This window comes from Lepisosteus oculatus, chromosome 17 (genome assembly GCF_040954835.1).
Source record: "Lepisosteus oculatus isolate fLepOcu1 chromosome 17, fLepOcu1.hap2, whole genome shotgun sequence".
Lineage (NCBI taxonomy): Eukaryota > Metazoa > Chordata > Actinopteri > Semionotiformes > Lepisosteidae > Lepisosteus > Lepisosteus oculatus.
The window spans coordinates 9,526,402-9,553,213 of NC_090712.1; the positions used below are offsets into that span (position 1 = coordinate 9,526,402).

The 26,812-nt window shown below is 38.4% G+C and overlaps 1 protein-coding gene across 5 annotated transcripts in view; it reads right to left on the bottom strand.

The window, feature by feature from the left end:
• ehbp1 (EH domain binding protein 1) overlaps positions 1-26,812 on the bottom strand; it is a 133,016-nt gene that overhangs the window by 41,928 nt on the left and 64,276 nt on the right. For all 5 annotated transcript variants that reach the window (XM_069180030.1, XM_006638608.3, XM_015362910.2 and 2 more), the window contains 5 exons: positions 12,602-12,780; positions 11,684-11,732; positions 7,700-8,602; positions 6,931-6,969; positions 5,913-6,056 (listed from right to left, as the gene is read on the bottom strand). In XM_069180030.1, coding sequence (XP_069036131.1) covers positions 5,913-6,056; positions 6,931-6,969; positions 7,700-8,602; positions 11,684-11,732; positions 12,602-12,780 — 1,314 coding nt within the window. The remainder of the gene's footprint in view (positions 1-5,912; positions 6,057-6,930; positions 6,970-7,699; positions 8,603-11,683; positions 11,733-12,601; positions 12,781-26,812) is intronic.

Below are 26,812 nucleotides of genomic sequence, written 5' to 3' on the forward strand. Positions count from 1 at the left end.
TTAGAAGTGAGGCTAGTGGCCAGATTTGTCCTTCTGGAAATGACATTAACCAATTTGACATTAAAATTGGAGAAGCACTTAAAAAACAAAATAAACACCAACGATAATTAACCAGCACAAACGCTTACTAATAATTTTGGTGGCAACCCTTAGAAAAACAAGCAAAACAGCCATTAGCCAGCCAGGCCATTTTCATATTTATTTCATGTGTGTATGTAAGCAGCTGGCATTTTTTTACCTACATTGTAACCACATTCCTTTTAAGAATGACTCTGCAGGGCTGTACACCCAACTGAAAACATTTAACAGATAAATAACTAGGTGAGGTTCTAAAAAATCAAAGAAGAGCCTCGCATGGTGATGAAGAAGGATTACAAAAGTGCTTCTTCTCTAAATGATTAGATAATTATGATAGAAAATAAACACATACCTTTAGGATGATAAATCACAAATTAATAGAAGATTTGTGTTTTAAGGTATTAAAGGTTTAAGGTTTTTAAAAAATATTCTCCTTAGTCAGAAATCATCATTCTGTACCACCAAGCCATTAGAAGATATAATCCATCTCATACAGTTCATCAGTTTCACACAATTCCATTAAATCAAAATAATTACCAGTTCAAATTATTTGTAATCTTGGGTTTTATCACTCTTGAGGAATAAGTCAGTTGTATATTAAAAAAAATGCTTGCAAGAAAATATTTAAGGCTGTTATCAAGACTTAGCAAGATGTTGGATTTTTTTAACTTGCCTTAAACAAAACAGCACAACCTAAAGAAGAGAAAATTGTTCTGTAGCACTTAAATTGGCGCTAGCAATTTGGGCTCCAACAATATGTTTCTATCCTTGATGTCTTTTTATTATTTATAAGGCCAAGCAAAGGGAAAAAAAATCCAGTTTCAATCAGTAATGACAAACCGCTCACTATAAAGTTGGAAGGAAGCATGAAGACACGCACTGTGTGTAAAGAACTGATGGCTTGATTAGCTCTTGTGGTGCAATTGAAGGAGCTGTCTCTCTTACAGATTCTCAATTTTGAGAAATGCTTTGATCTCAGTTCAAGCCAATTCATGAACATCAACTGACAAGCCTGCATGAAACACCCTGATGCTCAGGCCCAAACTCCCAGCAAACTATTCGGTTTCATTAAGGCTCCCTTTAAAGGCACACACTAAAATGCTAAAAACTATTACTGGAGAGTGGAAGGAGAACATGTGATATTAGCATTTTGAAATGCGGTACTTAAAAAAATAAGAGTAAGAAAAAAAGAAAAAAAAACGACCTTCAGTGCCTTTGAAGAGAAAGTAAGATAATGGGGAAACTGGCCTCTTTATTGGTGTCCAGCAGAACCAGTAAGTTAGCTGGGAGGTCTTGTGTCCTAATTGGGCTGTTTAAGTCTGAATTTTAAGAATGCATGTTAAAGCAATTGACACTACATCTTTCCACCCCCACCCCTCGTCCATTTAGGATTAAAACCTCCCGAGACATAAAAAAAAAGAAAAAAAAAACACTGAATAATAAGAACAATGAATTTATTTCAAAAACACATGGCTCTTGGCAGATCCTTAAAGTGCCAAGTCACTCAATAATTGTCAGATTAATCCTGCTATAAAAACATTAATTGGATAAAAACAACTAGCAGTGTTGATGAATTAATTAGAACGACGACGACAATCATATTAATAATATATCTTTTTTTTTTTCAAACCAGCGGGTTCAGAGGTTAAAAACCTCCCTCTGTCGGCGCAGGTCACAGACACCAAACTGGAAAGTCACTGTTCTGCCACAGCGCAAACGGCCACAGCGGCCAAAATCAAACAAAGCCCAATTAAACTAATCATAACGTCCCACTGAACACGAGGAAGCTCACCTGGAATTTCTGCATTTGTGCATGAATTCCCGACTCCATCCAGTACTTGGTACTATAATTACCCTGGCCAGAGCACTGTGAAATTGCTGCTCTGATCTGCTAATGGTTGAGGAAATCGGGCTGCTGAGGTTTCAATCCAAGGGGCCAGAGCATCATGGCACAAGGCCTTTCGAGCAGAGATGACACTTTCAGAAACTCAAAAAGGAAAATTAACGGGTTGCGGTTTACGATTGCTCATTAATTACCAATTTGCTCGCTGCTGGAGGCATGACATTACAGGAATCTGGATAAAAGTTCTAATGGATTATGAAGCCCACCTAGGAAGACTGACCGAGGAAAGTACAAAACAATTATTACTGTTTCACCAGTATCAAAGGCATTCAAAATACTGAACATTCACAGGAAGACAAAAAAAAGGGCATGACAAACTCACCAGTGCCACAAGCAGGGATTGCACAACACAATGAAGCACAATTAGTGTGGTGCATGTGACCCTGCTGCACATCAGAAGAGTCATAACACAATGGCCAGACAGAGAGAAAGAGCATGCATCTGATCTTGAGGCAAGGATTTAGCCAGGGAGACTTTGTAAAACCCCTGGAACATGCCAAGCATGAAAAACCATGCTTAGGTGACAGGTCACTGCTACCACATTCTAATGTCCCAAGAAAAGTTACTGGCCCATTTGAATTTTTTTTTCTTTGTTCGATGCTTAAAAGCAAAATTGAAGCCCACAAACAACAGAAATGCGTAGCTAAACCCATCCCTGACTGTTTCCAACAATGCCATTTTACACTCCCACATTAAATGATCGCCCTGGAAGAATGATGTCAGATTTAATTGAATTAAAATATTCCTTATGCATGCTAAACTACAAAGTCGCTACTTAGCGCAAGATACATATGCCACCCCGGCGATAACACGTTGGCAGCAATTTTCTCAGCAATCAAAACAGACATCAAGTAATCTAATCTAAATCGCTAACAATTATCAGACAGAGAGACAGGGATTCTTTTGATCAATGTTTTCTATTAAAAACTAAAACAATTCAATAACTGAATCCACTAATGCACTAATGCACCTCATTAGAGCATTGTCCTTGGGAAACGGGGCTGTTTGTTCGCTATGCCGCAAAGTAGCACATTTCAGAAGAAAGACCTTCTAAACAGGGATAAACGCTGCTTTCCCTGACAAAACGGAGATTTTGAAGCAGACCTAGAAGTTAACAGTCATAGACAGCTTTGAAAATTTCACAGTATGCTTATTTTTTTCTGATGGCTTTAACTGGGTAGTGGTCTTGGAGGTTGTCATTTATTTTTAGATTATGCTGAAATAGTTTTTCCGAGGCTTACATTCAAACGAATTAATTCAAGGGCATCTCTACTTCTTTTAAAATGCAGGCAGCAAACAAACAGAATTGGAAAGCTGGTGCTTTTTAGATATTTCATTACCAAAACTACATTTAATTTTTAAATCCATTTTCACAACTTTAATGTCTGTCATGAAACATTTTTTGAGACTTTTAAAAAAAGCATCTTTTTGGTTATGTGGAACTAAGAAAGTTTAATTTTGACTAACATGAGACATTAAATTAACTCAAAGAAAAAGAATCTCAAACTTTATGTCTACACAAAGAGACAATTTGAAGGTCCAGAAATTCAGATGCATTAGTTGCAATAATTGTTAATGACTGTTGAGCCTGGGAAGAGGCTCAACACCCCAGTTTTCACCCAAACACAGGGCGAGTACACGAATAAAGTTAATAAAAGATTCAAAGTAATTTCTTCATAAGAAATTGTGAGGTACAACCAGACATTTCTGCCTTTATATTCACCACTCTTTTGAAATGATCAGGTAAGAAGCAAATCCTAAAACGTCTGTGTAAATGAGAAACACGTTATTAAAACTGCCTTCAGAATCTTCTAACAGGCCAGCTTTAACTATTCATTGTAATTTAAAAGAAGCCATTTCACAGGTCACTGTAATCACTCCTTCACAGCAAGTCATGAACCCCAAGTTAGAATAACCTTCAGACTGTCATTGCAGATGTCACTGTAAAAGAAACACTGTCTAGCGAAACACTGGTTAGCAAAACACCTGTGTTTACCTACTTCAAAAGCTTGAGGACTAAAAAGTAAGAGGAAAATGGTGAACTTGTAAAGGCCAACAGTCTCAGTGTCCATTTAAGGAGGTCTTGTGAGAGAGCCAGGAGCAATCTCGAACAGCAGCTTGGAAAAGTGTGATGCCCTCCTAAAGCAACAATCACGTCAGATTTTCTCACTATTTAGCCCTCCCTAACTCTGCACTTTTCTCTATTAGGTCAAGAGAATCTGTCTTCAAATCATGCTTAAATGTAGCTTGAACTTGTGTTAATTACTTCATCTTTGTTCTGCTGTTTTATTTCATTACAGTGATCTGATCCATAAATAATAGAGGAGTGAAAATGTGAACAAATGTTAGAATAATGCTTCTATAATTACAGGCAAGTGCGCCACGGTTCATATTAAGTGTGACTTGCAGATTATGCACGAGTGCAATCTCCACTTACTGGTAGTTATTTAATTTATCTTTCATAAGAGACACCCAGCATGTTTCCTAATGGTCAGGACATTTTCATTTGCTTTCAAAAAGAGCAAAAGCACCCCCCACTATCAGAGTAACCATGTCACTGAGGTATCCGTGTTTAAGATGAATATAAAAGTCAAAGTCAGCCATCCTTTCTCCATACTTAAAATGGCGTGGGAGGATTTAGAAATATTGTATGCATTTTTCATTAGGTTACAGCACATTTCGTTTCCCAAATCTTATTTTTTTTACAGAAATATCAGCTGTTTCGCCATACACAGCAATAGGATAAGCTGTTTTGAGTGCAGCACTGCGTATTGCGATGTAAGAAACTTTTGTAACAATCAAGCAGATGAAAGAACAATAGCATTACTGGGCAAAGAGCACTGATAAACAGAAAAGTATAATTTCACAATTCACTGAGTTTAAAAGAAAATCATTTCCTATTAAAACAACACGAAAATACCAGAGCTAGGGATCTTGGTCTAATTATTGCTGACACTTTTTTTTTAAATATGATTAACTAAAATCCAGAGTGCAACGTGAAAGCAGAAGAAAAAAATGAATATTTTCAAGAGCTGGATGGAGTTCTTTAATTGTTCAAACTCTGTAGCCACTCAAGCAGGATGGACATGAATCACTGCTTAGGTGACAGACATGCATAATGACATTCGCAGAGGAGGCCCGAGTGCTTTATCTGATGATAAATATATAAGGAAAAGAGAATGACAGGACCCTCGCGTAGCTAACCCTTTCTTCACTCAGAAAAGTTAGGCAGGACACAATTCAAACCATCCTTTTCATAAATAATTAACCCATTTCAGACATCCCACGTTGGAAGTTTTTTTTGTGACACAAATTAATTGTTAATGCCTGCAAACTCACTATTTGTGGTTTCCTCAGTTGAAAGGTTTTGCAATGCCAAAATATTGCAATGGCAATATTGGCAGCATCCTAATATCCAACATGTTCGTTGCATGATTGCAGCCTAAAAGAAACTGATGTACCAGCTCATCCTTTAGCCAGGCAGAGAAAATGTCATTCTAGAACCACAAAATTTCTCCACTTCCCCCAGCTAAACCACAGACAAGATGTGTGCATCCACTGCAGACACAACAACTTGGCGCCCCACAAGGTGCAGGCTTTAACAAGTACATTTTTAGTTTAGTATTAGAGTAACACACTCACCAACTTTACACAACCTTGCAAACAATTCAGACTCCAAATCTAACCAAAATGTTTCTGTCACTGGTAAGTTGTAAGTTTCCCGTTGTTAAATGTCTGGAAAGATAAGACGTTTTTCTCCAACAGTTCGCTTCATAGTTACTTGGTTGCTAATTATGCAAATATAAAATAATTTAGAAAGGGAGAAGGCACCCTTTCCAGACACAATCTTAATGGAGAAATACTATATCCCTCGCTTAGCTGTCATGTAGTTGGAAAAGCCCAACATTGCCCACGGCACGCATAGGCCTACCTCCGAGAGCTGCGTGCCGCGGGGCGGAGTGACGGAGCTGCTTGGGGCCTGCTTGCTCCCAGCTTTCATGGCAGCGTCCCGCCGGGCCTGCTCCAGCAGGAGCCGGGCTCTCTCCTTCAGCTCCTCCTGTCGGGACTGTGTTCTCTGCCGGGGTGTATACAACGCAAAGGTCGTCAAGGACACACAGCACATGGCTAAAAGGGGAACTGCAAAGCTATTTCCAGAATTCGGAGCGAGGAAGAATCGGCACCGATGAGTGCGTTTCAAACCACAATAAGAGTAACATGTACACACTTGTAAAACCCACAATTCACATGACAAAATAATTTCCAGGTAGTTTCAGCGCCATATTCTGCGGTTCAGAACAAGACAACAAAACATCCGGTGAGGTGAAGCGGCCCTGTTACATTGTAAACATGCAGGCTTGTGAATACATCTCTTTAATCCAGCAGAAATATTGCTCTCGACATCAAGACAGTTTTGCGGATAAATGGAAATTACTTGTTAAGTCTGTATGAAGAATGCATTGGAAAATGTCTGCTGTGAAATGTCAGTTGCACAACCCGTAGTTAATTCGCTTGTGGCTCACATTACATTAGTTATTACAGTGACTAGTGAGCAGGAAGGGCCGCTTCACATCTCAATTTGTCGGAACTCTTGCGCTCGCCTGTGGCAAGACCAGGGGTTTGCCACAAAATAGTGACTTACAGTACTTTCCACAAAGTTCACAATTCTGTGCTTAATTCGAAATTTGCAATTTTATTCTATGCAGTCAACAAATTTATTTTATTACTGGGATTTAATAACTGGTCTGAGAAATGGACTGCAGTCCCCCTTTAACTCAAGTTTTGAAAGCACTGTCTTGACAGAGGTGAAGCCAAAACTCCAGACACAGACCAAGAAGCATTTCCAACATAGAACTTTAAAACCTGCACTGCCCTTTGGGTCATGGGGTAACAGTCCTCAAAGCCAGATGGTCATACAATACTGGTCTTGACTTGGACAAGCACATTCTCACCTTTTCATCAGTGCCACCTGACTGCTGGGTGGAAGGAACCTGGAAAGAAAAATCACTTACAGGGAATTGTTTCCAAGACTAATGCATTTAAAAAAAAAATTAAAAACCCATGAAGGGCTTTTATTTATCTACTTATTTATTTTGCAATTCAGCATGAAACATGGTTTTGCCAATATCACATAAGGTTTTCTCATTATCGGGCTCAATGAACATAAAATTGTCGAAGAGCTGCGTTCCCTCGAAATACGACAACCTGTTGTTACTTCATCCTCATTGATAGAATTTAAACAAACCATTAATTGAGTAACACGAATGTAAGTCATAAGCTTCGATGCAGAAGTGCTACAAAGTTCAATCACGATATTTTCCTGTCACAATGTCTCCTGCCTGAAGACTCCACATTCATGTTTTTATTCAAGGATGTCCTACCTTGATCATAGAGAACCACTGTATCTGTTTTTTTAAGGAGTGGAATTTTGAATGATTCATTTGGATCAATGATTTAATTAAGTGAACTTCGCATGCTAATTGACTATTTAAGGCTACCAATGAAACGTGCAAGGTGACATTTCTCCAGGGACACCTTGTTTTAATTTACAAATCTGTGGAAAATTAAGAAAAGTAACATGGAAGAAACAGTGTAGCAAGCCAGTCTTTAAAGTCTTATCTTTGCACAGATATTTCAAGACTGATTTTCCGCTGTGATAAGAGTATCCATAATGTGTGTCTGGAATGTGTGGACGCACCGGACAAACAGAACAGAAGTTACCTGTGAGGGTTTTGTGACCTGTGTGTCTGTGTGGTTGAGAGTGGAAGTGATGTCCGAGGTGGCTTCAGAGTCAGAGTGCCTCAGGCTGGCCCGCTTTTTCTTGATGAGGTCGGCGTCGCGGTTGTAAGAGAAGCCAAGTTTTTGCGGAGGACAGGTTCCAGCCTTCCGGATGGGGGAACCCAGTTCAGGACTTCTGCTCTCCAAAACCCCACCCTTGTCCTTCTCCACAGAGCCACCAGTGGCCCCAGAAATCTCCCTTTTCTCCTTGCCAGGAACATCACATGGAAGTATGGGAGATGCCTCCTGCTTTTGTTCGCTGACATGCTGTAAGTCACTCAATTCTGAGGCGGCTGTTTTAAGCAGTCTCTGCTCCCTAAGGGATGGCTGCGCTTGTGCCACAACTCTGCTCTCATTTTCCCGAAGCTCCTCCGCTGCAAAACCACCAGTGGAACTCGGCTGTAAATTACTAGTTTGGTTCCGTATCGAGGGGAAGGTGGGAGATTCCTTGCTGGGACTTGGACTAAGAGCTGGTGATGGGCCGTCACTCTTTTGTTCTCCAACAGCGGCGCTGCTGATGAGCACAGGCTCTTCCCGAGTTGGGGCGCTGGCCTCGACACCATTTTCGGTCTGGAAATCTGGTTCCCGATTCACCTCGTTCAGCTCAGCATAAAACTTGTCCTGATCAATGGAGCTGTTGGTGTCCGTTTCAAAGTCCCCAACTTTGTAGGTGCTCCTACTGCTATTGGCTTCAATCTGCACCACGTTCAGTTCTTCCCCACTGAAATGAGCCCTTATCTGATACAGGTAGGTCATGACAGTGAGCTTGTCAGGAATCGCAAGCAGCACCATGTCTGAGGGCTCCAGTAACCGAGAGATTCCCAGGCTGGCAAAGCCATCATAAGCCTTGAAAACAGTGAATAACACACTTATTTTAAAAGACAAAGAGGCAGGCACAGAGGCTTTAGCCTTCACTAATGCACAACAATTCCTTCATATTTTTTCTCACCAAAGAAAATAAATCCCAACTGCAGCAGTGAGAGACATCACATCTCACTAATTTTTTACAGAATTCATAAAATTGAAGCAGAAGGTTAAATGTTCTCTTCAAGGTCAAGTGTGAGACAATTGCTAAACCAATTTCAGGCCTTTACATGTTCTCTGACAGCTTAACTAAGCAGTCCTTCTCAAACGTAAACCCTGCTGAAGATAAAGATTGGATCACCCTTCGGTGCATGTAGCCTTTGAGACTTGGCAATGCAACAGAATATTTAGAGCCAGCTAACCTCACTAGGCAGGTACAAACAGGTAGCTGGGATATGTTAGGGTAGCCATCTGTCTGACTAGATTTGGAATAGGACAATCAGGAATCAGTGGGACGAGTCGGCAGTGACAGAGAATGTCAAGGATGGGTTCTGAGATAAGAAAGTGAGATATAAAGAAACACTAAACTAATCCGTCCTGGGCCTTATCACAGCTGATCAACCTTCTCCTTTCTACTGCCCATGTAATTGCAGTGATTTGTGCTGATGAAAAATACAGGCAGATAATCAAGAAGCAAAACTCAATCCTGCGATCACCTGATAGGCGATTAAAAAAAGAAAAAAATAGCCATTAAAACAAGACACGAAGCAAGTTTATTTCACCCCCCCCCCACTCTGAAAGAGCCCCTCCTGGTATCACTACTTGTATCTCAGAGCCACTGATGGCGTTTTTTGATTCCATCTGCTGACGAACATCGTTTTCATTGTCTATGGGTCCTGACATTTTTGGATCTGCAGGTTTATCAAGTTTTGGAATAATCAAGGGGAGCCATTTCTCAATTTACAGTTAATTGCTGCCGTGTTTGTTTTTTTTTGCCTTTTTCAACGACAACGGCTATTGTGAGAGAACCGCCTCCGCGCTGGACTCAACGCAGAGAAAGGGCCGGCGACAAACAAGTCTGCCGTTGCTCCGCGGCGCGTAGGGTTTTCGCTTTCACCCTCCTGCAGAAGGGAGAAAAAGAGAACCCTGATAGGGTTTCCAACACTTATTCACCACAGCAAAGTGTTTTTTTATTGTTCCCTCCCGGATAAAAGCATTTGCTGGGAGTGAACGACAAGCTTGCGTCTGAATGGAAAGTAAAAAAAAAAAGAAAAGAAAACAGGCGCGGCATTTGGGAACAAAATGCTTGGCTCCAGTTACCCAAAGTGACATACTTCATATTCCAAATACCTTCCAGACCAGAATTCCGTTCTATTGCGCAGGATATCAAGGACTAGGAAAAAAAAAAACTTTTCTGCCAGTTGCTTACTTCTGAGTTTTGCTCGTTCTCTGTAAAATCTTGCTTTCTGCTGAGAAATTAAGCAGAGCCGGATTTTCTGTAAACCTCCTGAACAGCACATTGTTTTGGACGCAGTAAAGCCTCCTTTCAAAAGTGGCCCTTCAGGTTGATTGACAAACGTCAACCACTGTCTATCAACAGCAGCCCCCCAAGGCCATATTCTAAACATTTCTCAATTATTCAATACGGCAGCACACTAACCAAGATCAGATATCACAGGAAATTACTCCCCCCTCTTTAATTCGGTGGTTATAGAATCTCACAAGCTAAGCCTGTGAAACTAAAGATATTCTCTCCTGTATTGATTGCTTTATTCTATCAGAGTATATTTCAATCGGGTCTGGGATTATGAAAATCATTCCCCCCAAAAAAACAATGATTCCATCTAACGTGAATGTTTTTTTGGGACAAATACAGGATTTCAGCAAACTTAACCTTTCTTGCTCCTGCACTGGTCACCTGTGACTCTGCTTTAACCAGCCTCTCAGTTTACCAGCTATAGGGAGCACTCTGTTATTCATTCATAGATGGTGGCTTAATTGGTTAGGAGGAGGAAATGTCAAATGTTCTATGCATCTGCATGGACATTATACATAGCCATTGTTCATCATGTGGCATTCATCCCAAACAAGGGCACGAGGGGTTATCAGTCAGAATTGTGTGAGCACAGGAAATAAACCTGCAGGAAGCAACTGAGATATTCAATGTAGCTGTCAAGCGAGGGAACCGAACGAGTGATGAAAGAAGCAAGCCACACAATAAACAATATGGGCTGTTCTCAGGAAAAAAAGAGGTTATAAATGATACACTTCAGATTAGACACAAAATAAAACGGGGGAGGGGGGGAGGTTTTACATTAGGCTACTAATACCTTTTATTGGGTTAAGTTACACTCCTGCAATGCAGTTTAGCCTGACAAGCGGGGGGAATTATATTTAATACATAAAAAAAACATTTTTGCTTCTGTCATATTTACGCACGGATTGAGATCTGCCTGTGTTCGTAAATTAGAAGAAATAAAACACGTCACTTTATAAATATAATTCACACATTGCTAGGATGCACACCCAGTCTGTGTTTATACACTCGCAGAAAATGTAAAGTCACAGGCTTTGGGGCTGTAAGTGATATGCACCCTTAACACAGTTAGATACCCTTTCGAAAACCTATTCGTCTTGCACATTTTGCAGAAAATTCCTCAATGGGGGGAACTAAAAAAATGTCTTATAAAGGATAGCGGCTCTTTTCTCCAGCTGAAATGCTTTAAACGCAAATGTTAGCTCTAAAATGGATTACAGAAATCCTGGACTAGCGACATGAACCTCAAATAACAAGCTTTTCATGTAAAAAAAAACGTTCGCAGTTACCTCATAAAAATGCACTGTATACAGCAAGAGACTGAGGCTGTTTAGTGTACTCACAGCAGGCATTAAATTATGATGCTATCTTAGCATTCCCAGGTGATTTTCGTATTTGTTGTGAGGTAGAGTGCAAAACAAAACTAAATTTTATAACACTTTCCATCTGAGCGGCAGGGGAGCTACCTTCAGAGAAGAGCAATTATAAACCTGAAAAAAACAAACTTACCTTTTTAAGGGGATTAATAGAAAACAAAAAAAAAACTTACAATAAGGCTAAATTTGTATCAGTCGGCGGTCCTTTACCTTTTTGTTGTTTTCTTTAATATCCTGAGGATTGAGGGACTTGTAGTCACTGAGGGAGAAAACACAACAGTAGGCATCTACAGTATTCGATAAAAGAGGCAATATAAAAATTGCATTTAAAAACGTGATCTATAATGGCATTATACTGTAACAAGAAATTTCACAGCTATGCAATCAACAAAACTAATAGAGTGGAAAATAAAAAATAACCAGTGATCACATGAGTTTTTTTTTTGCCTGAAGGTTTTCCATCTAAAAAGTGAAGTTAACAGGCACCGACCAGAGGCCAGCCTTTAAAACCAAATTTACCATGCAGTAATCCCTTGTTGTCAGTGTACAAAGACCTACAGGCTTATTTGTCTCATCTTATTTCAACACTGACACAATTTTTGTAATCTTCCTGTAGACAGCTATTTGGATGAGATTAGTAAAAAGAAAAAAAAAGAATAAAAAAACAAATCAGTTTAATACGAATCCCATTTTCTTCAAATAACGCCAGTGTAAAACAGACACGGGAAAACAAAAACCGAACAAGTCCATTCATTTGATATGTTGATCTTTCACTTTTTCATGTGCTCGGAACAAAATGCAAACTGTATCATGATGTCCATCTCAATGCAAATGGATTAACCAAAGCAGAGATGGAGCAGTTTATTAGGGGGACCCCATACAGATTTTTTTTTCTTTCTTCTTTCCTCATGAACTATAGAAAACTTGTTCATACAAGTCACTTGAGGATAAGACCAAAATAAAAAAAATCAAGTGTATATACACTATATCCTATATAAATTGCTAGGTATTGCACGCATGCACATTTTACTTGTACAAAAATGCACACACAATATTATTCAATCTGTTCCACTGCAACTCCTTTCCTAAGCCTGGCAGGAACAATGTGCAATGTTTTCTCTCACTTACATGTAATCAGGCCTGAAGTGGTGCAGTAATGCACAAAAGGCCAAACCATTCCTCCAGGACGTGGTGAAGTTGGTGATTTTCACCCCTCGATAGTTTTTTGTAACCTCTCTGCACCAGGCAAGCAGTGACTGACTGGCATTTGGCTTCTTCCCCAGAACAGGGCTTGGGACTGGGCTTGGCTGGAAGGGATGAAAAAAAAAAATGAAGAGAATGAGAGGAGGGAAAAAAAACTTAAAAGGAATAACACAGGAGCAAAATTAACATTAATTGACCTAAACCAGATGATGCGCGCCTTTTGATGTGTATTTAGATCTTCAAAAACTGTCAATTTCTGGTGACGGTGGCCCAGCTAAAAGACAACAATCACTAGTTATTATCTTCAATCTCTGCCCCTGGCGGTTCCCTGTGAAGGAAGCTGGCAGTGCAGGATTCCTCCCTGGTTCTGAGAGCAGGCTGAGATTTGCACAGGTGGAAGCATCATGTCAAATCTTCACAAGGCTCTAGGCCTTTTCCTATCCGACTGTCTCTGGAAACGGGTACGTCAGTCAAACCTTATTTTTTTTTACAGTTTTAATTGCTGCATAATTACAACCGCACAAACACAAATCTATTTTTGTGCTAGCCCTTAAAACACATCTATGAATGTCTTTGCAGAAATTCTTTGGACGTTTTAAGGTAAGTCCTTCAGGTTTGTCAGAACTGTGAAGAAGACTTGTTAGGATGTAGAGAAGGTCTATAAAAACAAATCCACACCTGAGGACAAGACTGTTTTTAATTTGTTTTTCATTAATCAGGGGAGATTTTCTAAACTGGAAACCAAGGATGTCTTACATCTGATTTGCATGCTTATGTAGTTTCACTCCAACTTTGTAATTCCATTAACATAATTCAACAGAAGAGAAACAAATTTCTCCTATTAAAATACATATTCTTACATTTAAGACAAACAAATATTTTGCATTTTCCTTCGTCTCTCACATTGATAGGTTTCTTTTTTTAACACTTAAGACAAAATGGTTTTATATGAGGACACTATCAAAGAAGAAAATGTAGACAGGGGCATACATAAAGCCAAATTCCTTATAACAGTCAGCACCTCAATAATATCCTCATTGTGGTGCACTGATGTTAATTTCATCTTACTTTCAAATAATATCAAAGACTACTTTAATGAACACAAAACTCTCGGTTAAGCTTTTGAAGTCCAGTTAACCAAAGCTGACAAAAACTCTACGCTTTTTTTCCAAGGAGCAAAGATTTGTGTTCCATGGGGCACAAACATTTTAGAAACAATGATTACCTTATTGCTGCAGGACACAAAACCACCAAATTAGACAATGGTGATTACATCAAAATAAATAATCCTGACTAATAAATCCTGATTCCACTTGGTTCTGCACAGGCGGCGGCTTCACCACCTCAGAAAGGGTTACTATTAGCTTTTGCGATCAAGAGACTAAATCAGTTGAGCATTTGTGAATATTTCCAACAGACTAACAACGCCCCCCATTGGCTAGACAAAGTAACTACAAAAAGAAAAAAGCTTTTGAGACTTTAAAAGCTGTTACAATTTATGATTTAAAGGCAATTTATACTTAATGAGTATATGCACATTTCTAAAAGATGACTATTCAGAAAGGGTAGGAGAAACATTACCTGCAGTACCTATGATTGAATGTTAATACACCACTTAACTTATGTAAATTGTCCCAAGTGAGCAGTATGACATGCAACACAACCAACTGGATGACAAGACAGACAATTGTTTGCTTACAACTGGGAGTTCTCTCTAACAATACTTATCAGCTTAGACTACAGCCATTGCAACTGACCACACAGAATTCAAACTAAGCACTGAGACTAAGACTACTACCGAGTTGAAGCCCAGCTCCAAGATAAACTATCCAGGGCAAACTCCGGAGAGAAAGGCCACTGTCTATTAGAATGGATAGACAGCTTGCAAAAAGGTCCAACTTACACACAGGCAATGCTTCCAAACATCTGGAATTTCCATTTCTAACTATCTTTTAGAAATAACTTTTCAATGACTTGGACTGCTATTGGGTGTAGTCATTTTAAATTTGAATGTATATATGCATTATTGATTATGCACTAATGATCTTTTCCTGCTGAGGAGCTGTTTTATTTATTGCCTGATTTGGAGTAAATAATGTGAACGGCTTCAGACAAAAATATTTTCAGTTTGGCAGGGGATGGGGGATACAGCTTGAAAGTGATTAAGATGATTATTAAGTGATAGGTGGTGATTAAGGTGACCAGTTTTATTTATAAAAATATACTGCTGCTCTGGACATATCCCTGGACTTAACAAGATGTCCTACCTGACAGACTAATAGTGATGTCTAAAACTTTTTAGTTTCAAACAGAGAAAACTACAAGTAGACCTGATATTCAAAACATTCAAAATCCTCAAAGGCACTGACAAAGTCAACCCACTGGCCTGCAAAATCAACAGTGAAATACAAGCCAGTCCCATAAGTATAGAGTACAAGTGGATTTAAAACTGAGAACAGGAGGCACTTCTTCACTTCTTCAGTGTTGAGAAAGAGTAACATGCTACATAGCCATGTTCTCGTCGATACAGTTTTCATCTTCCATGTAGTGTTTCAATGAACAAATGACTAAATAAGCTTAAACCCGATCAGTTTTGTTTAATGTAATACGTATACAGAAAGCTAGAAATGAAGGTATACAGAAAGCTAGAAATGAACTCAGCCCAGCATTACAATCCTGAACTGAAAAGTGTTTTAATAAGCTTACATAAACCATTTTCCTCACTGCCCGTTCTTGTGTTTCCTCAATGTGACATTGATCTGATGTAAGAAGGGGTACATGAATAATACTGGCTTGTCTAGATCTTGTCTAACACATCTTTTATCAAAGACAAAACTTCAGTACCCAACTACAGAACACAGAAAATGTCATTCACCCAAAGCAATTTTCTGTAAAGGGGTGGGGCAGCCTGTTTGAAGATTAAACTGTTGACTTTTATAAATTGCATATTAAATGGTAATTTGACCTTTCAGACATCAGGGGCAAAGGGACATTATGTAAAAATGACTGGAGTAATTAAGACATTCATTTACAGAATATTTCTAATTAACAGAATTTGAAAGAAAAAAAAAACAGTTAAGGAAATATTCCAGGGAAAACCATCAACTAATTTACAACTTTCAAGTTACCAGTTTCATATGTTTGAGATGAAGGTCGATTTCATGCGCAACACGTGACTGTTACTGTGTCAAAGCAGTGCTTATGGATCACTGGTTATGACCTTGATTTTACTATTAAATTGTGTAAAATTCATCCCTTCTGCTACATTCCCAAAATCCAACAACCCCGCCTCAACCTTACGATTCATTCCAATTCAGCCCACTCAAACCAGTCTAGCAGAATCTCACCCCAGAACGGAAGAAAAGAAATCAGACATATTTAGTAAAGCACAATGCTCTGTTCTTTTAAGAGCATGCAGACACCTTAGTATTTTCCTTCAAAGCAATTTTGAAGTAGCTGTCGGGCTTTCATTAAATAGTTACCTGGGATTAACGTGCAGGTGCCATTAAAGCAATTAGAAGAACATCATTTAACTGCAATGTTCTTTAGGCAACCTTGAGTTGTCAGTGTGTGTTGTCTATATTGGCACTTGTGTGTGAAAAGCCACGGAGATTTAACCACTTGTCAATCAAGACCAACACACTGCTTCTACATGCAATACAGTATGTGTACTTTTTTTAAGACAAATGGAAATATGATGGAACTCCTTACAAATCAACCATTTTTCTTAGGACAAGCATGGTTTATTTTATTAATAGAAGGTAATACTAAAAAAAGCAGAAGGAGAAACATTTTAACCAGATTAAATGTGACTCGCATGTTTTGATACAACAAAACTGATGCCATAAACACTCAGAATATAAATGTTCCATACAGTGTTGTGGGTTTAAACATGGCATTCCTGTTAAAACACATATTCATCCTTATCAAATGATTTGGCATCAAGCCGAACGTTTAAATGCCATTTTTCTCTGCTTCAAGGAAGGATTAGTATATCCTAGTCACAAACCCAAATTATTCCAAAAAATAAAAATCCTTTATTATTTCCAGTTAAACAAAATGCAATTATATGGAACATTTTAAAACAGGCAACAATGATTCAATCGTTCTTTAAGGAGATTCAGTGTCAATAAAACGCATTCTGGAAAAATGCTGTAATCTCTTAACAGTGCCTTCATCTAGGAATCCCAAGATTATTAAAGCATTTACACTGTTTATCCAGCACTCAGGGTTTCCTCATGAAAGACCAGTCCTGAGTCACTGTGTACTTTTGATTTACATCTTTCATTGATAACTCAATAATCCAGCATGCTTACAAGGGAAAAGCACTGAATAAAAACCATCACGCCTTACAGAGTCATGTAACTTCACTGATAGTTCTAGATCTGAACAGACACAGCAAAAGAACAATTTTTGTAAGGACAGTGACACAAACTAGAAAACAGGATTGTTGTCCTATAAACTTATGCATGAAAATAAAAGGTATTAACCACCAACCCCAGCTTCATAAATTGCAGTAACAAAATTATTCCTTATTAATAACAGCAGTTGGCTTCTATAGCTCAGTACTATACAGTACTGTGTGCTGACTCCTATGAAGAGATTTAAAAGTGTTTTTACTTCACAAGATGCATTTAAACTGCAGTACAACACTCTTAAAGGTTAGAGCCATATCGGTCTTCAACATCTTTCTGCCGCTCCTAAAATGGCGTTTCAGATGGTGTCTTCTCTTCTCTCTCCGGGTCTTGCAGGACTCAACCCCAAAACCACAAGCAGGACGATCTCAAAATGAAACAGGTTTTTACATTTAATTTGAGATTGAGGAGAAACTCGCTACCACCCTCCCCCCACTGCACAGTTCATCTCTCCCTCCTCAAAAAAAAATCAACAAGTACTTTTTATGTCTTAAAAAATCAAGGAGATGCAGCGTTTGAGAATTCTGTAATGCCCTTACTGTAAAACTTGTAATCCCTTATTTGTGCTTGGGGCTAGACATCCTACTATAAAAAATATTACTTTGGAGAGCAGAGTTTACAAACTCAGAAACTCTAATGCATGCTAGTGCAGATTGAACATTTATATTTATCAGCTTTATGACTCAAGGCAAAAAATGACTTTGTTATACAAACTGCAACAATTTTTTTTCCATTGCAACAGCAAAAAGTTCTTTCTTTACCTTAGGGATAGGGCTGCGGCACTTATTTTGACATCCTGCACAATCTGGGGAGCTCAGGAAACGCAGTTGAACTGCAAAGAGTTGATTATATTTTTCTTCCCAGTCCAGGATTACTATACAGAATAAAACACTTCATCCACATTTAATTGTAAGTTTGTACTAATTTTGGATATTTTGCATGTCACAATTTTCAAATAATGTTTGAGTGTGGAGCTGCATCAGCATGTGCTGGCTGCAAAGGAATTAGCCTTTGCTTGTTCCATGGTGAAAAACAGAAGAAACAACTTTTTGGTTGTCCAAAAGTGAAGAAGGCTCAACAGCCAAAACGATTTTAGCTACCTGTTCAATTTCAGAATAATATCACAAAGCCACAAATAGAATATAATTCAGAAAAAAATACATACATCAATTAAAAACTTACATAGTCAATAACTCTTCCACTACAGTCATTATTTATACTCTCACATACAGCTGTGAAAATAGTGAAAAGGCTATAACTCTCCATGATTAGCCACTCATGTAATACGTATAAAAATTAGATGCTTTAAAGACGATGCAAGATAAAATGAAAGTACATGCCAAACAAATATTAATCAGAAAAAACAGCAAATGGCTTTCTGACAGCAACATTCCTTTTTGGTTTCATACAAATTTACCACACCATCTGGGGAAGGTTAATTTTATAAACACAAGACACCATGGGCAGAGACTCGCTGCATTTGTAGTTTCACACTTGTAAATGATAACAGCATGACTAAATTAAATTTGGGTCTGTTCTACTATAAATGCCAATTCAGGGGCTTTGAATTAAAAAAAAAACACATCACACTGTTCAGCTACCCAGTTTTAGCCCTCAATGCATAATAAAATGCAAGTTATAGCTTTAGACTGTCATGAAAGACTGTGCAGTTACACTTGTAACCGAGAATTACTCACACTCACGCATCTACAAATTAGCTCTGCCGTACAGCAGGAAATTTTGACAATCTGAAGATGAGGGTTGTAAATGGAGCATCTGTCTTTTTCAATTGTATGTGTCATTCGCGTATGAAACGCCATTCATGCATGATCCGACCATGAAGTAAACATTATAATTCACAACCAAAACAAATACATATAAAATGAGAACAGTCTTAAAAAACAAACCCGCAAGTCATTCAAAAGGCAAAATGGTCTAAAGAGAACAGACTCATAAATCTGCAATACATTAATCTCCTTTATGGCATCATCGACAAACAAATTAGGGATGCAGTAATTCACAGATCTACCAGATAAATAGTCTATTTATCAATTAATCAGTGCCTCAGCCAAAAAAACTAATTAAGAAAGTCTTTGAGCAATATGTTACACAGGGAAATAAGCGCAATCAGTAACCCTAATGCTAATATACCATTGTCCAAGGAACGTCAGCTTGCATTTGATGGGATACTAAGATAATCAAAGCAATTAAAAACAAAATAATTGCAGAGTCACCCCTTTAGCAAAGGTCTTGATCAAAATAAGGATGCTCCATAAATGTACTTAGTGAGCACAGAGTAGTGATCGATGATCTCTGAAAGACATTCTTTGGTACATGTAGTTTAAAGCAACCAAAAATAGTTGCTTAAACAAGACGAGAGCAGCATAGCATTCTGGTAATCTTTCCAGAAAGTCACTTTGAAAATATCCAATTGCAAAAGTAAAAACACTTTGTTTTTTACAGACTAAGGTTTAAAGTAATAGGCAAAGGGGTTAATTTTAAATCAAATGCAACTTATATTCCTTTATGTTCAGAGGTGGAAGTGATACTGAAGTGTGTTCAGTAGCAAATGCCTTTAGAATCATGCCAGAGTAAAATGGAGGGCAAAAAATATTCAGTGTTCCTAAGAGGATACAGGGATTAAAACGTGTATCAACAAGTGTGCAGGACTGTCATTGCACCTCTATAAACAAATTTGGGCAAGTAAAACTAATTTTAGGAGGCCTTCAGTCAGGTTTGAACACTTCGTAGACATCAGCATGTCAGAATTTCATCATTTTTTCCAAAACGTTTCAACCGCTGTCAATATAGGGAAATAAAAGACATACTTTAAATAGCTGATGAGCAGCAACTGTATCTTGTTTCAAGACCTTCATCAACAGATACACTGAAAACATGTAAATCAAAACTAATGAAAAGACAGTAAATGAAAAACCAGAGAACAGCAACCCAGCATTTTTATCCTTTTATTAAAATACAGTCTTAATTTCATCGACAAATAATGCAAAAAATGCACATTGTATGGTTTACATGACAAACTGCACAGTGCTGCTCACTCATATTTCTGAAGAATAATACAGACGCAGTACTTTACTGAAACTCTCTTGTGAAAACACTGAAAGTGAACTACTGGTGCCAGACAGCTCTTTGACAAGACACAATTAAAGCCTTATCACTGCTCTTCCCCCCACCCCCCCCACATTTGCACGGCACAAATTAAACAGTACATATCTTTGAAACAAATTCACAGAGCATTCTGAAAGGCTTTTTTTTCCCTGTGGCAGGAACTTGCATTAATTTAATTAGAATTTGATAGTGACCACTTCAGTAAAGAGTGGACCAAAGGAGGAGCTCATTTTCTTGCCATCTCCGCAACAAGAGCAATATTTATTGTTTCTAAGGCCTTACAGGAGCTGGCCTTGACTGGGTTTAAGCCCACACACCTGTGTGTCAGGGCAGGATAAGCCTAGATTAAGCTTATGTTACCGTCTCTCTCTGCCATGTCATTCAAAACCTCTATAGGCAACCATGGCAGGACAAAGCACCTTTTGGGCCACCCTAATAAACGCCATTAGGTTTGAGACATCAAACATGGAAGATTAAAAGATTTTCAAAATTTGTCATTGGGCAACTTCCTAACTCAAACAGGTATTCTTCTGGAGATTACACTACTATTTGTTTTCATTTTTTTGGTGCAAAACCAGTAGTACTGTAATCCCCAGATGATAAAAGTAAGGAGTTATGAAAGCGAGATTATAAACCACTTTGTAAACCCATTAGCTTTTGTACTGTACTGTGTGGATACTGAATAGCTCTCCAACTTCTTAACTGGTGAACGGCATAAAAAAAAAGGACCATGGCATTTCTGTTTCCAGCCCACAGTAAATGCGGTCACCTTGTTCCCCTGTGGAAAGACTGTCTCAGGATCACAGAAGCTTTCCATTGGCTTCATGCACTAACATTTCTCAATAGGACATGATGTCAAGGGATTTTTTTAAAGTAGAGTTTAAAGACATCAGCTCTACACTACAAGAGGACGTGACAGAAAGGTTATTTAAACTTTAAGAAAAATAAAAAGTGTTTGTGAAGTTTTGAAGTAATCTGGTCTGGTGCACACAGTGTATGACTAAAGGATTATGGACAACGGTTCAAGCCTAAAACTGGGCTCAAATCAAGCCTCAGCAAATTCTCAGAAGAACTGGCCAACCAACCAGAAGACAGGCCACGATCCTGTGCAAAACCTGGATCGGTAGAGAAATGCAAAGTTTTAAGTAGGAAAATAACCTTGTTAGTACTGTTAATTCCAAAATGCCAACAGCAGCTGCCCAGTTTTTCATCTTTCATGGACTGTGCATTTAATGCTCTGCTTTTTTTTGAGGAATTAGAAATTAGCACTTGGAGCAATTAGCAAATTAAAGGTTATCTTCATGTGTAGTGTTCTTTTTATAGCAAGAATAATAAACTATTTTATACAGCATCATTAAAAGCAATGATTCATGTATTTTGAGGTTGCATAAGCTCTTTACATTTACCAGAGAAGGGCAAATCTGTTCGACATGAAAGCTGGTGGATGTTGGGAGACAGTTTAGAACAAAAACGACTTTTCAAGTTTCGTCCACGGGTGTCTGAGGCATCACTCCAAGGTCATTACTTATTCAGAGCACACAGCTCATGAAAGTATCCAAACTGATTCAACTGTTAACTTAAGCCCCTATTGTGCCATGCAAACACACACCTGTCTTGCGGCATGCTACTTCTATACACAAATACATTTATTTTCATCCACAATTCCAAACAGCCACTGAAATGTCAGATTTTGACATTCCGCTGGCACAGGAAGTATCACATCCAGTTTTGTATCATCTGGTAAAAGGTTAAACTATTTCTCTCTGCCTTTGTTTCGCCCCTAGTTTGAAAGAAACTTCATTTTTTTTCCAAGCTGAAAGATTTAAAGGTTAAAAGCTCAAAACTGTCAATATAGTTCTGACCATCTTCCATATCGCTGACAGTGAGAAATCCACCATTAGGCATAGATGGATTCTTGGGATTTTCCTTGGTGAACCAAGGTACATTCTGCAGAAATATCCAGTATCACTCAGTATCACTCAAAAAAAGGCAAGTTGAACAAAAAAAGGCTTGAAGTTGAGTCATGCTTTACCTTCAGGATTATTCTCCTAACATTACACAGATTATAAGGCTGCAAGTCACATTAGCTTCTTTATGGGTTTCTACCATTATTGCAAATTCAAGGCCTGTCATTTTCTCAGGCCTTCAGCAAGTGTTGTTCTTATTCTCTCGCAACACCAGGCCAGCCTTATGTAGTACTTTAATGACAACTTCCTACAGACCTAAAAGTGGCACTTTGTAAAGGAAAGGCACTGAAAAGGTTGATATACCCAGCTCTTGCTCAAAACACCAGGGTAGAACCGCAATACTGAATGACTATCGAAGGTGAGCTGTTTTAAAAGAGCATTCTCATTCTCAGGAGTCTTCTCCCCACCCAGCCCTTTAATCAGCTTCCTGACACCGAGAATGAGAGAATGAGAATCCTTCCCAGAAACCTTCCGCAACTTAATTAAGAGTCATGGAAGCCTTTGCGAACTCAATTAAATAATGTTAATTTAAGTTATTTAATTTATACTCTTTACCTCAGCAAACAAGTTAAGATTTAAGGTACATCATTTGTTCATCATTTATCCTTTTGCATTCTCAGATGATTTTGACTGTTTTTTTTTTAAGATATCTGGATTCTAGAAGTGTTCATATATTGTTTCCATTTTAGGGCTGTTTTACATGTCATTGTGATCAATTTAAGTGCAAGAGTGCTAATGTTTCACAAACAAGCATTTAACACTGTTTTTTGTTTAATCTTCAAACAGCTGTCAATACATGTCACCACAAGATGTTCTAAAAACAGCACAGCCATTCTCCATGTGGAAATAGTGAGTATAACACAATTTGAACCTGCTAATGAACAAGAAACTATAGAGACGCAACAGAGTAGAGCTAAGTGCATCTAAGAGCAAAGCATTTTATGAGAATATGTGTACAGAAGATCAATAAAAAGTTCTTACTGAATCAGAACAGCCTATTTTCAGCTTCCCGGGGCCTTCCGATATTCACTGAATTTAATCCTTAAAACTTGAGCCAAAAGTTCAAGCAAACTCACAGGCCACATATCATTACAGCTGCCCTTTATTTCAAACCACGAAACAACTCTTGCAAGGCCATTCAAACCATGTGGAAAAAAAGGTTTGCAGTCATGCAAATGTAAAATATCCTGATTTGAAAAATTTCACAAAAAAGCACGAAGCCTTGAGCAAAACTATATATGCCAGTGGTACAGTTTGTTGAGTCTCGTTTCCAGTCTGAAAGGATTGAAACACTTCAGAAATTCGCCAAAATAAACAGGTTTAATGGTTTAATGTGAAGAGGTCTGTGACATAAACACTGTTAAGGGATTAGGGTGAATCATCCACTTAATACAGAAAATTGTTTTTTTATGAGGACTGAGTCCTTAAACTCAGCAGTGAAATATATGACAAGACCAAAACTGATTTTAGCGATACCCTCCCGGAAGACGACAGTCTTAAGGTATTGGTGTTTAAGGTACACCCATGGAGTAATAAGAAAAAGCTGATTTGTGCATACTGAACATTCAACTCAAGCAGCATAACTGCTCAAAATTGTAATAAATGTATAACGTTAATAGCAAAATTATTTTGAAGCAGATGCACAGAAATTTTTATTGAAAAAACATGATCAAGATAATGGAAATGATCAACACATCATAAAATCCATTACGCTGATTAACATTTGTCATCAACAGGGGGTTCACTGTGAAGGTCGCAGGCCAATAGAGTGGTTACTGTTGAAAGCAACACAAGCTGTACATCTGTTATACTCTGCACCATGATGGGCTTTGTTCCTTCCTCTCACAGAAACCGGACAAGAACCTGTACGTTTTCACTGGTCTCTGAGCTCCAAATGCCTCACATCATCGGAGCTCATTGCTCAGACATTCAACAGAGCTCAGGTCTGATGACCCTCCAGGATGCCCTGCTCACATTCCTCGAGAGAGGCGTCGTGCCACAAACAGAATAAGAGTATGCATTGTCCTGCTGGAGTGGTCTCATGCCAGGATGAGCCCAGAGGATGTACATCAGGACTCTTATCATTGTACTTTCACTTTCCCATTGACTGGCCTGTTGTACACGACAATTAACACACTTATCTGCGCCACGCCTGCACTCCACATATCCATAATGGTGATGTAAACACCACATTTAATTACATTACTAAATAAAACTGGTTACAGCCGGCCACACACTGATGAAGGCAAAGCTCTCTTGAACAGCACAGCATATTGGTTCTTTTATATATTTTACTTTTTTCCGATTTTCACCAGACCTGACATTTAACAGGTTAAATCACCTGTGCCAATCACCTCTGGTCTCGCTCTTAGGGTTGTGCAATTGCTTGTCCCACTAATGAGGAGGCTTATCTCTTACCCAACATCCAAAGTCACTTACCTGTATCATGGTCAGTCATGAACGCTCTATTAACCCAAATGATACCAAAAACATTCAATCATATCCCAAATCCACTTACTTTACGCTTCTAAAAACATACATGTACAAATAGAGTAATACAAGTCTCCAGACACTCAGTTTGTCTATACACAGAAGTTTGATTGGGGAGCTACATCATTGTGCAAACTCCAAACGAACAAGTACAAGTTCGAAACGTTAAAAAAGAAAGAAGCAAAAAACATTTTTTAACAAGAAAAGTTTTTTCTGTTCGTTGAGATTCATGTTTTTATGCAATCCCTGCTTATCCTGCATCGTGCGTTTCCCTCTATAAAAATGTAGAGAAAGTTATTAACGCAATTATATAAAGGAATCATTTCCGGACTTACGTGCACTTCATGTTGCATCTCCAGTGAGTGTGGAAAGAGCCACACAACCACATGCTTTGTGGAACTCCTGCTCCATGAAGAGAAAAGGCAGGAGCTCTACACTCAGACTGCCCATTACTATGGCAAATGTCTGACAACAAAACACCACTTCGATGGGTCACGTCAACATTTTTATGTTATGTGAATCAAACCGGGGTTTTTCAGCTGTATGGGGAAGTCGGGACGCACTGTGACACGCAGTGGTGAATCCTGACTTTTAAACAGCCTAAAACACGAAATCTGCCCAATTATCTTCAGCTGTTCAACCTACATGAATAAATCTGGGCCCATGTTAGAACTGTTGTCCACTTTGTACACAATGAGGCATCACTGATAAAATATGCAACCCAGTTTTGCAAATGAGTAGCGTGCCTGTCGTTTGGCCTGCATGTCAAATTCTGTACTTTCTTAATATGGAGCAGCTCATTTAAAAAAATATCTCCTCATTAACTACTAATTGAAATCTACAATGCGACTGAACTGAAGCTGAAAGTGTAACATGCAGTACGTGTGACAACACCGACTCACAGAACCACTTCTGAGAGCATTCTTAAGCCCAGTTTGATCGCTACATCAGTCAAGACCTCTCTGAAAATTCACCACAGTAAAAGTTACCCCTCCCCCAACATTAATACCACAAACATGCAGACGTTTAGGAAGTCACAGGGCTTTGTTCAAATTCTTGGCCACAAGCCCAAATACACATGCAGAAGGCTTGTTAATATTCTTAACAGAAAATTACCAGCTCTGTTGTCCTTCTATAAGAAAATGTAGTACAAACTAAAATGCTATTTATAAGAATAAAAATGTAAGTGTTTTATAAAAATAACCGATTAATCTCATTGAAGACATTAATATTGAAAGAAGTTCTTATATTTAAAGTACATAAAATATATGATAATATTTGATAATATAGACAGGTATATTTCTTGCCTTTTATTGATTTAAATGTTTGTTTTAATGTAATATATCCTTGTACAGCTCATTACATAGTGCTTTAAAAACACAATTTGACTGACTGATGGACTGATACCATCACCATTACCCCAGGCACAGAGTTAAGTATTTTGAAGTAAACAAGCAGCTAAAGTTGCTTGTAACTAGACACTATCACAATGGGCATCTAAGAAGACCAGCAGCAGTAATTACTGGTAAACAGCAAACACTACCAAAATGTACAGATTCAAAGGAAAATAACAGAAATAAGGGAGTAACAGCACACACGCAGCTTCCAGAACAAAAACCCAGCTCAAATTTGGAATGTTAAACTAATTCATGAAAACTTTTAGGACCCAAAACTTTGACAAATTTATGACTGACCTTGTGCTTTTACAACATGTAATGAGGAAAAGGAAAAGCTCCGGTAAAATAAATTAAAATCTGTTTTCTTCTCTGCTTGAATGAAATGGATGAAGTAAAGGGAAAACAAGACCAGTGAATTACCTGTGGAGAGCCCTGCATGCTCTTTGTACTTTCTTATTTTACATCTTTTATGCCTTTTGCACCCCTCACTTTTCAAGGATGTACTTTAAAGAATGTTTTTTTAAAAAAAACACGCTTGTTTCGATTTTCTCTGTCAACACAGACGCCTTATAAACATCGCCTTTAGGCAGAAGTGTATCAACAATCCTCCCACGTTCAAAGTCGGCTACATCTGTAGCTCTTTTCCATTGTTGAAAATGCCTCCCTTAATCCTTTTTGACTTTATTCATGCAAAGGTCATCTCAAATTCTACAAATGGAGAAGCGAAGGCAGCAGCCAGTC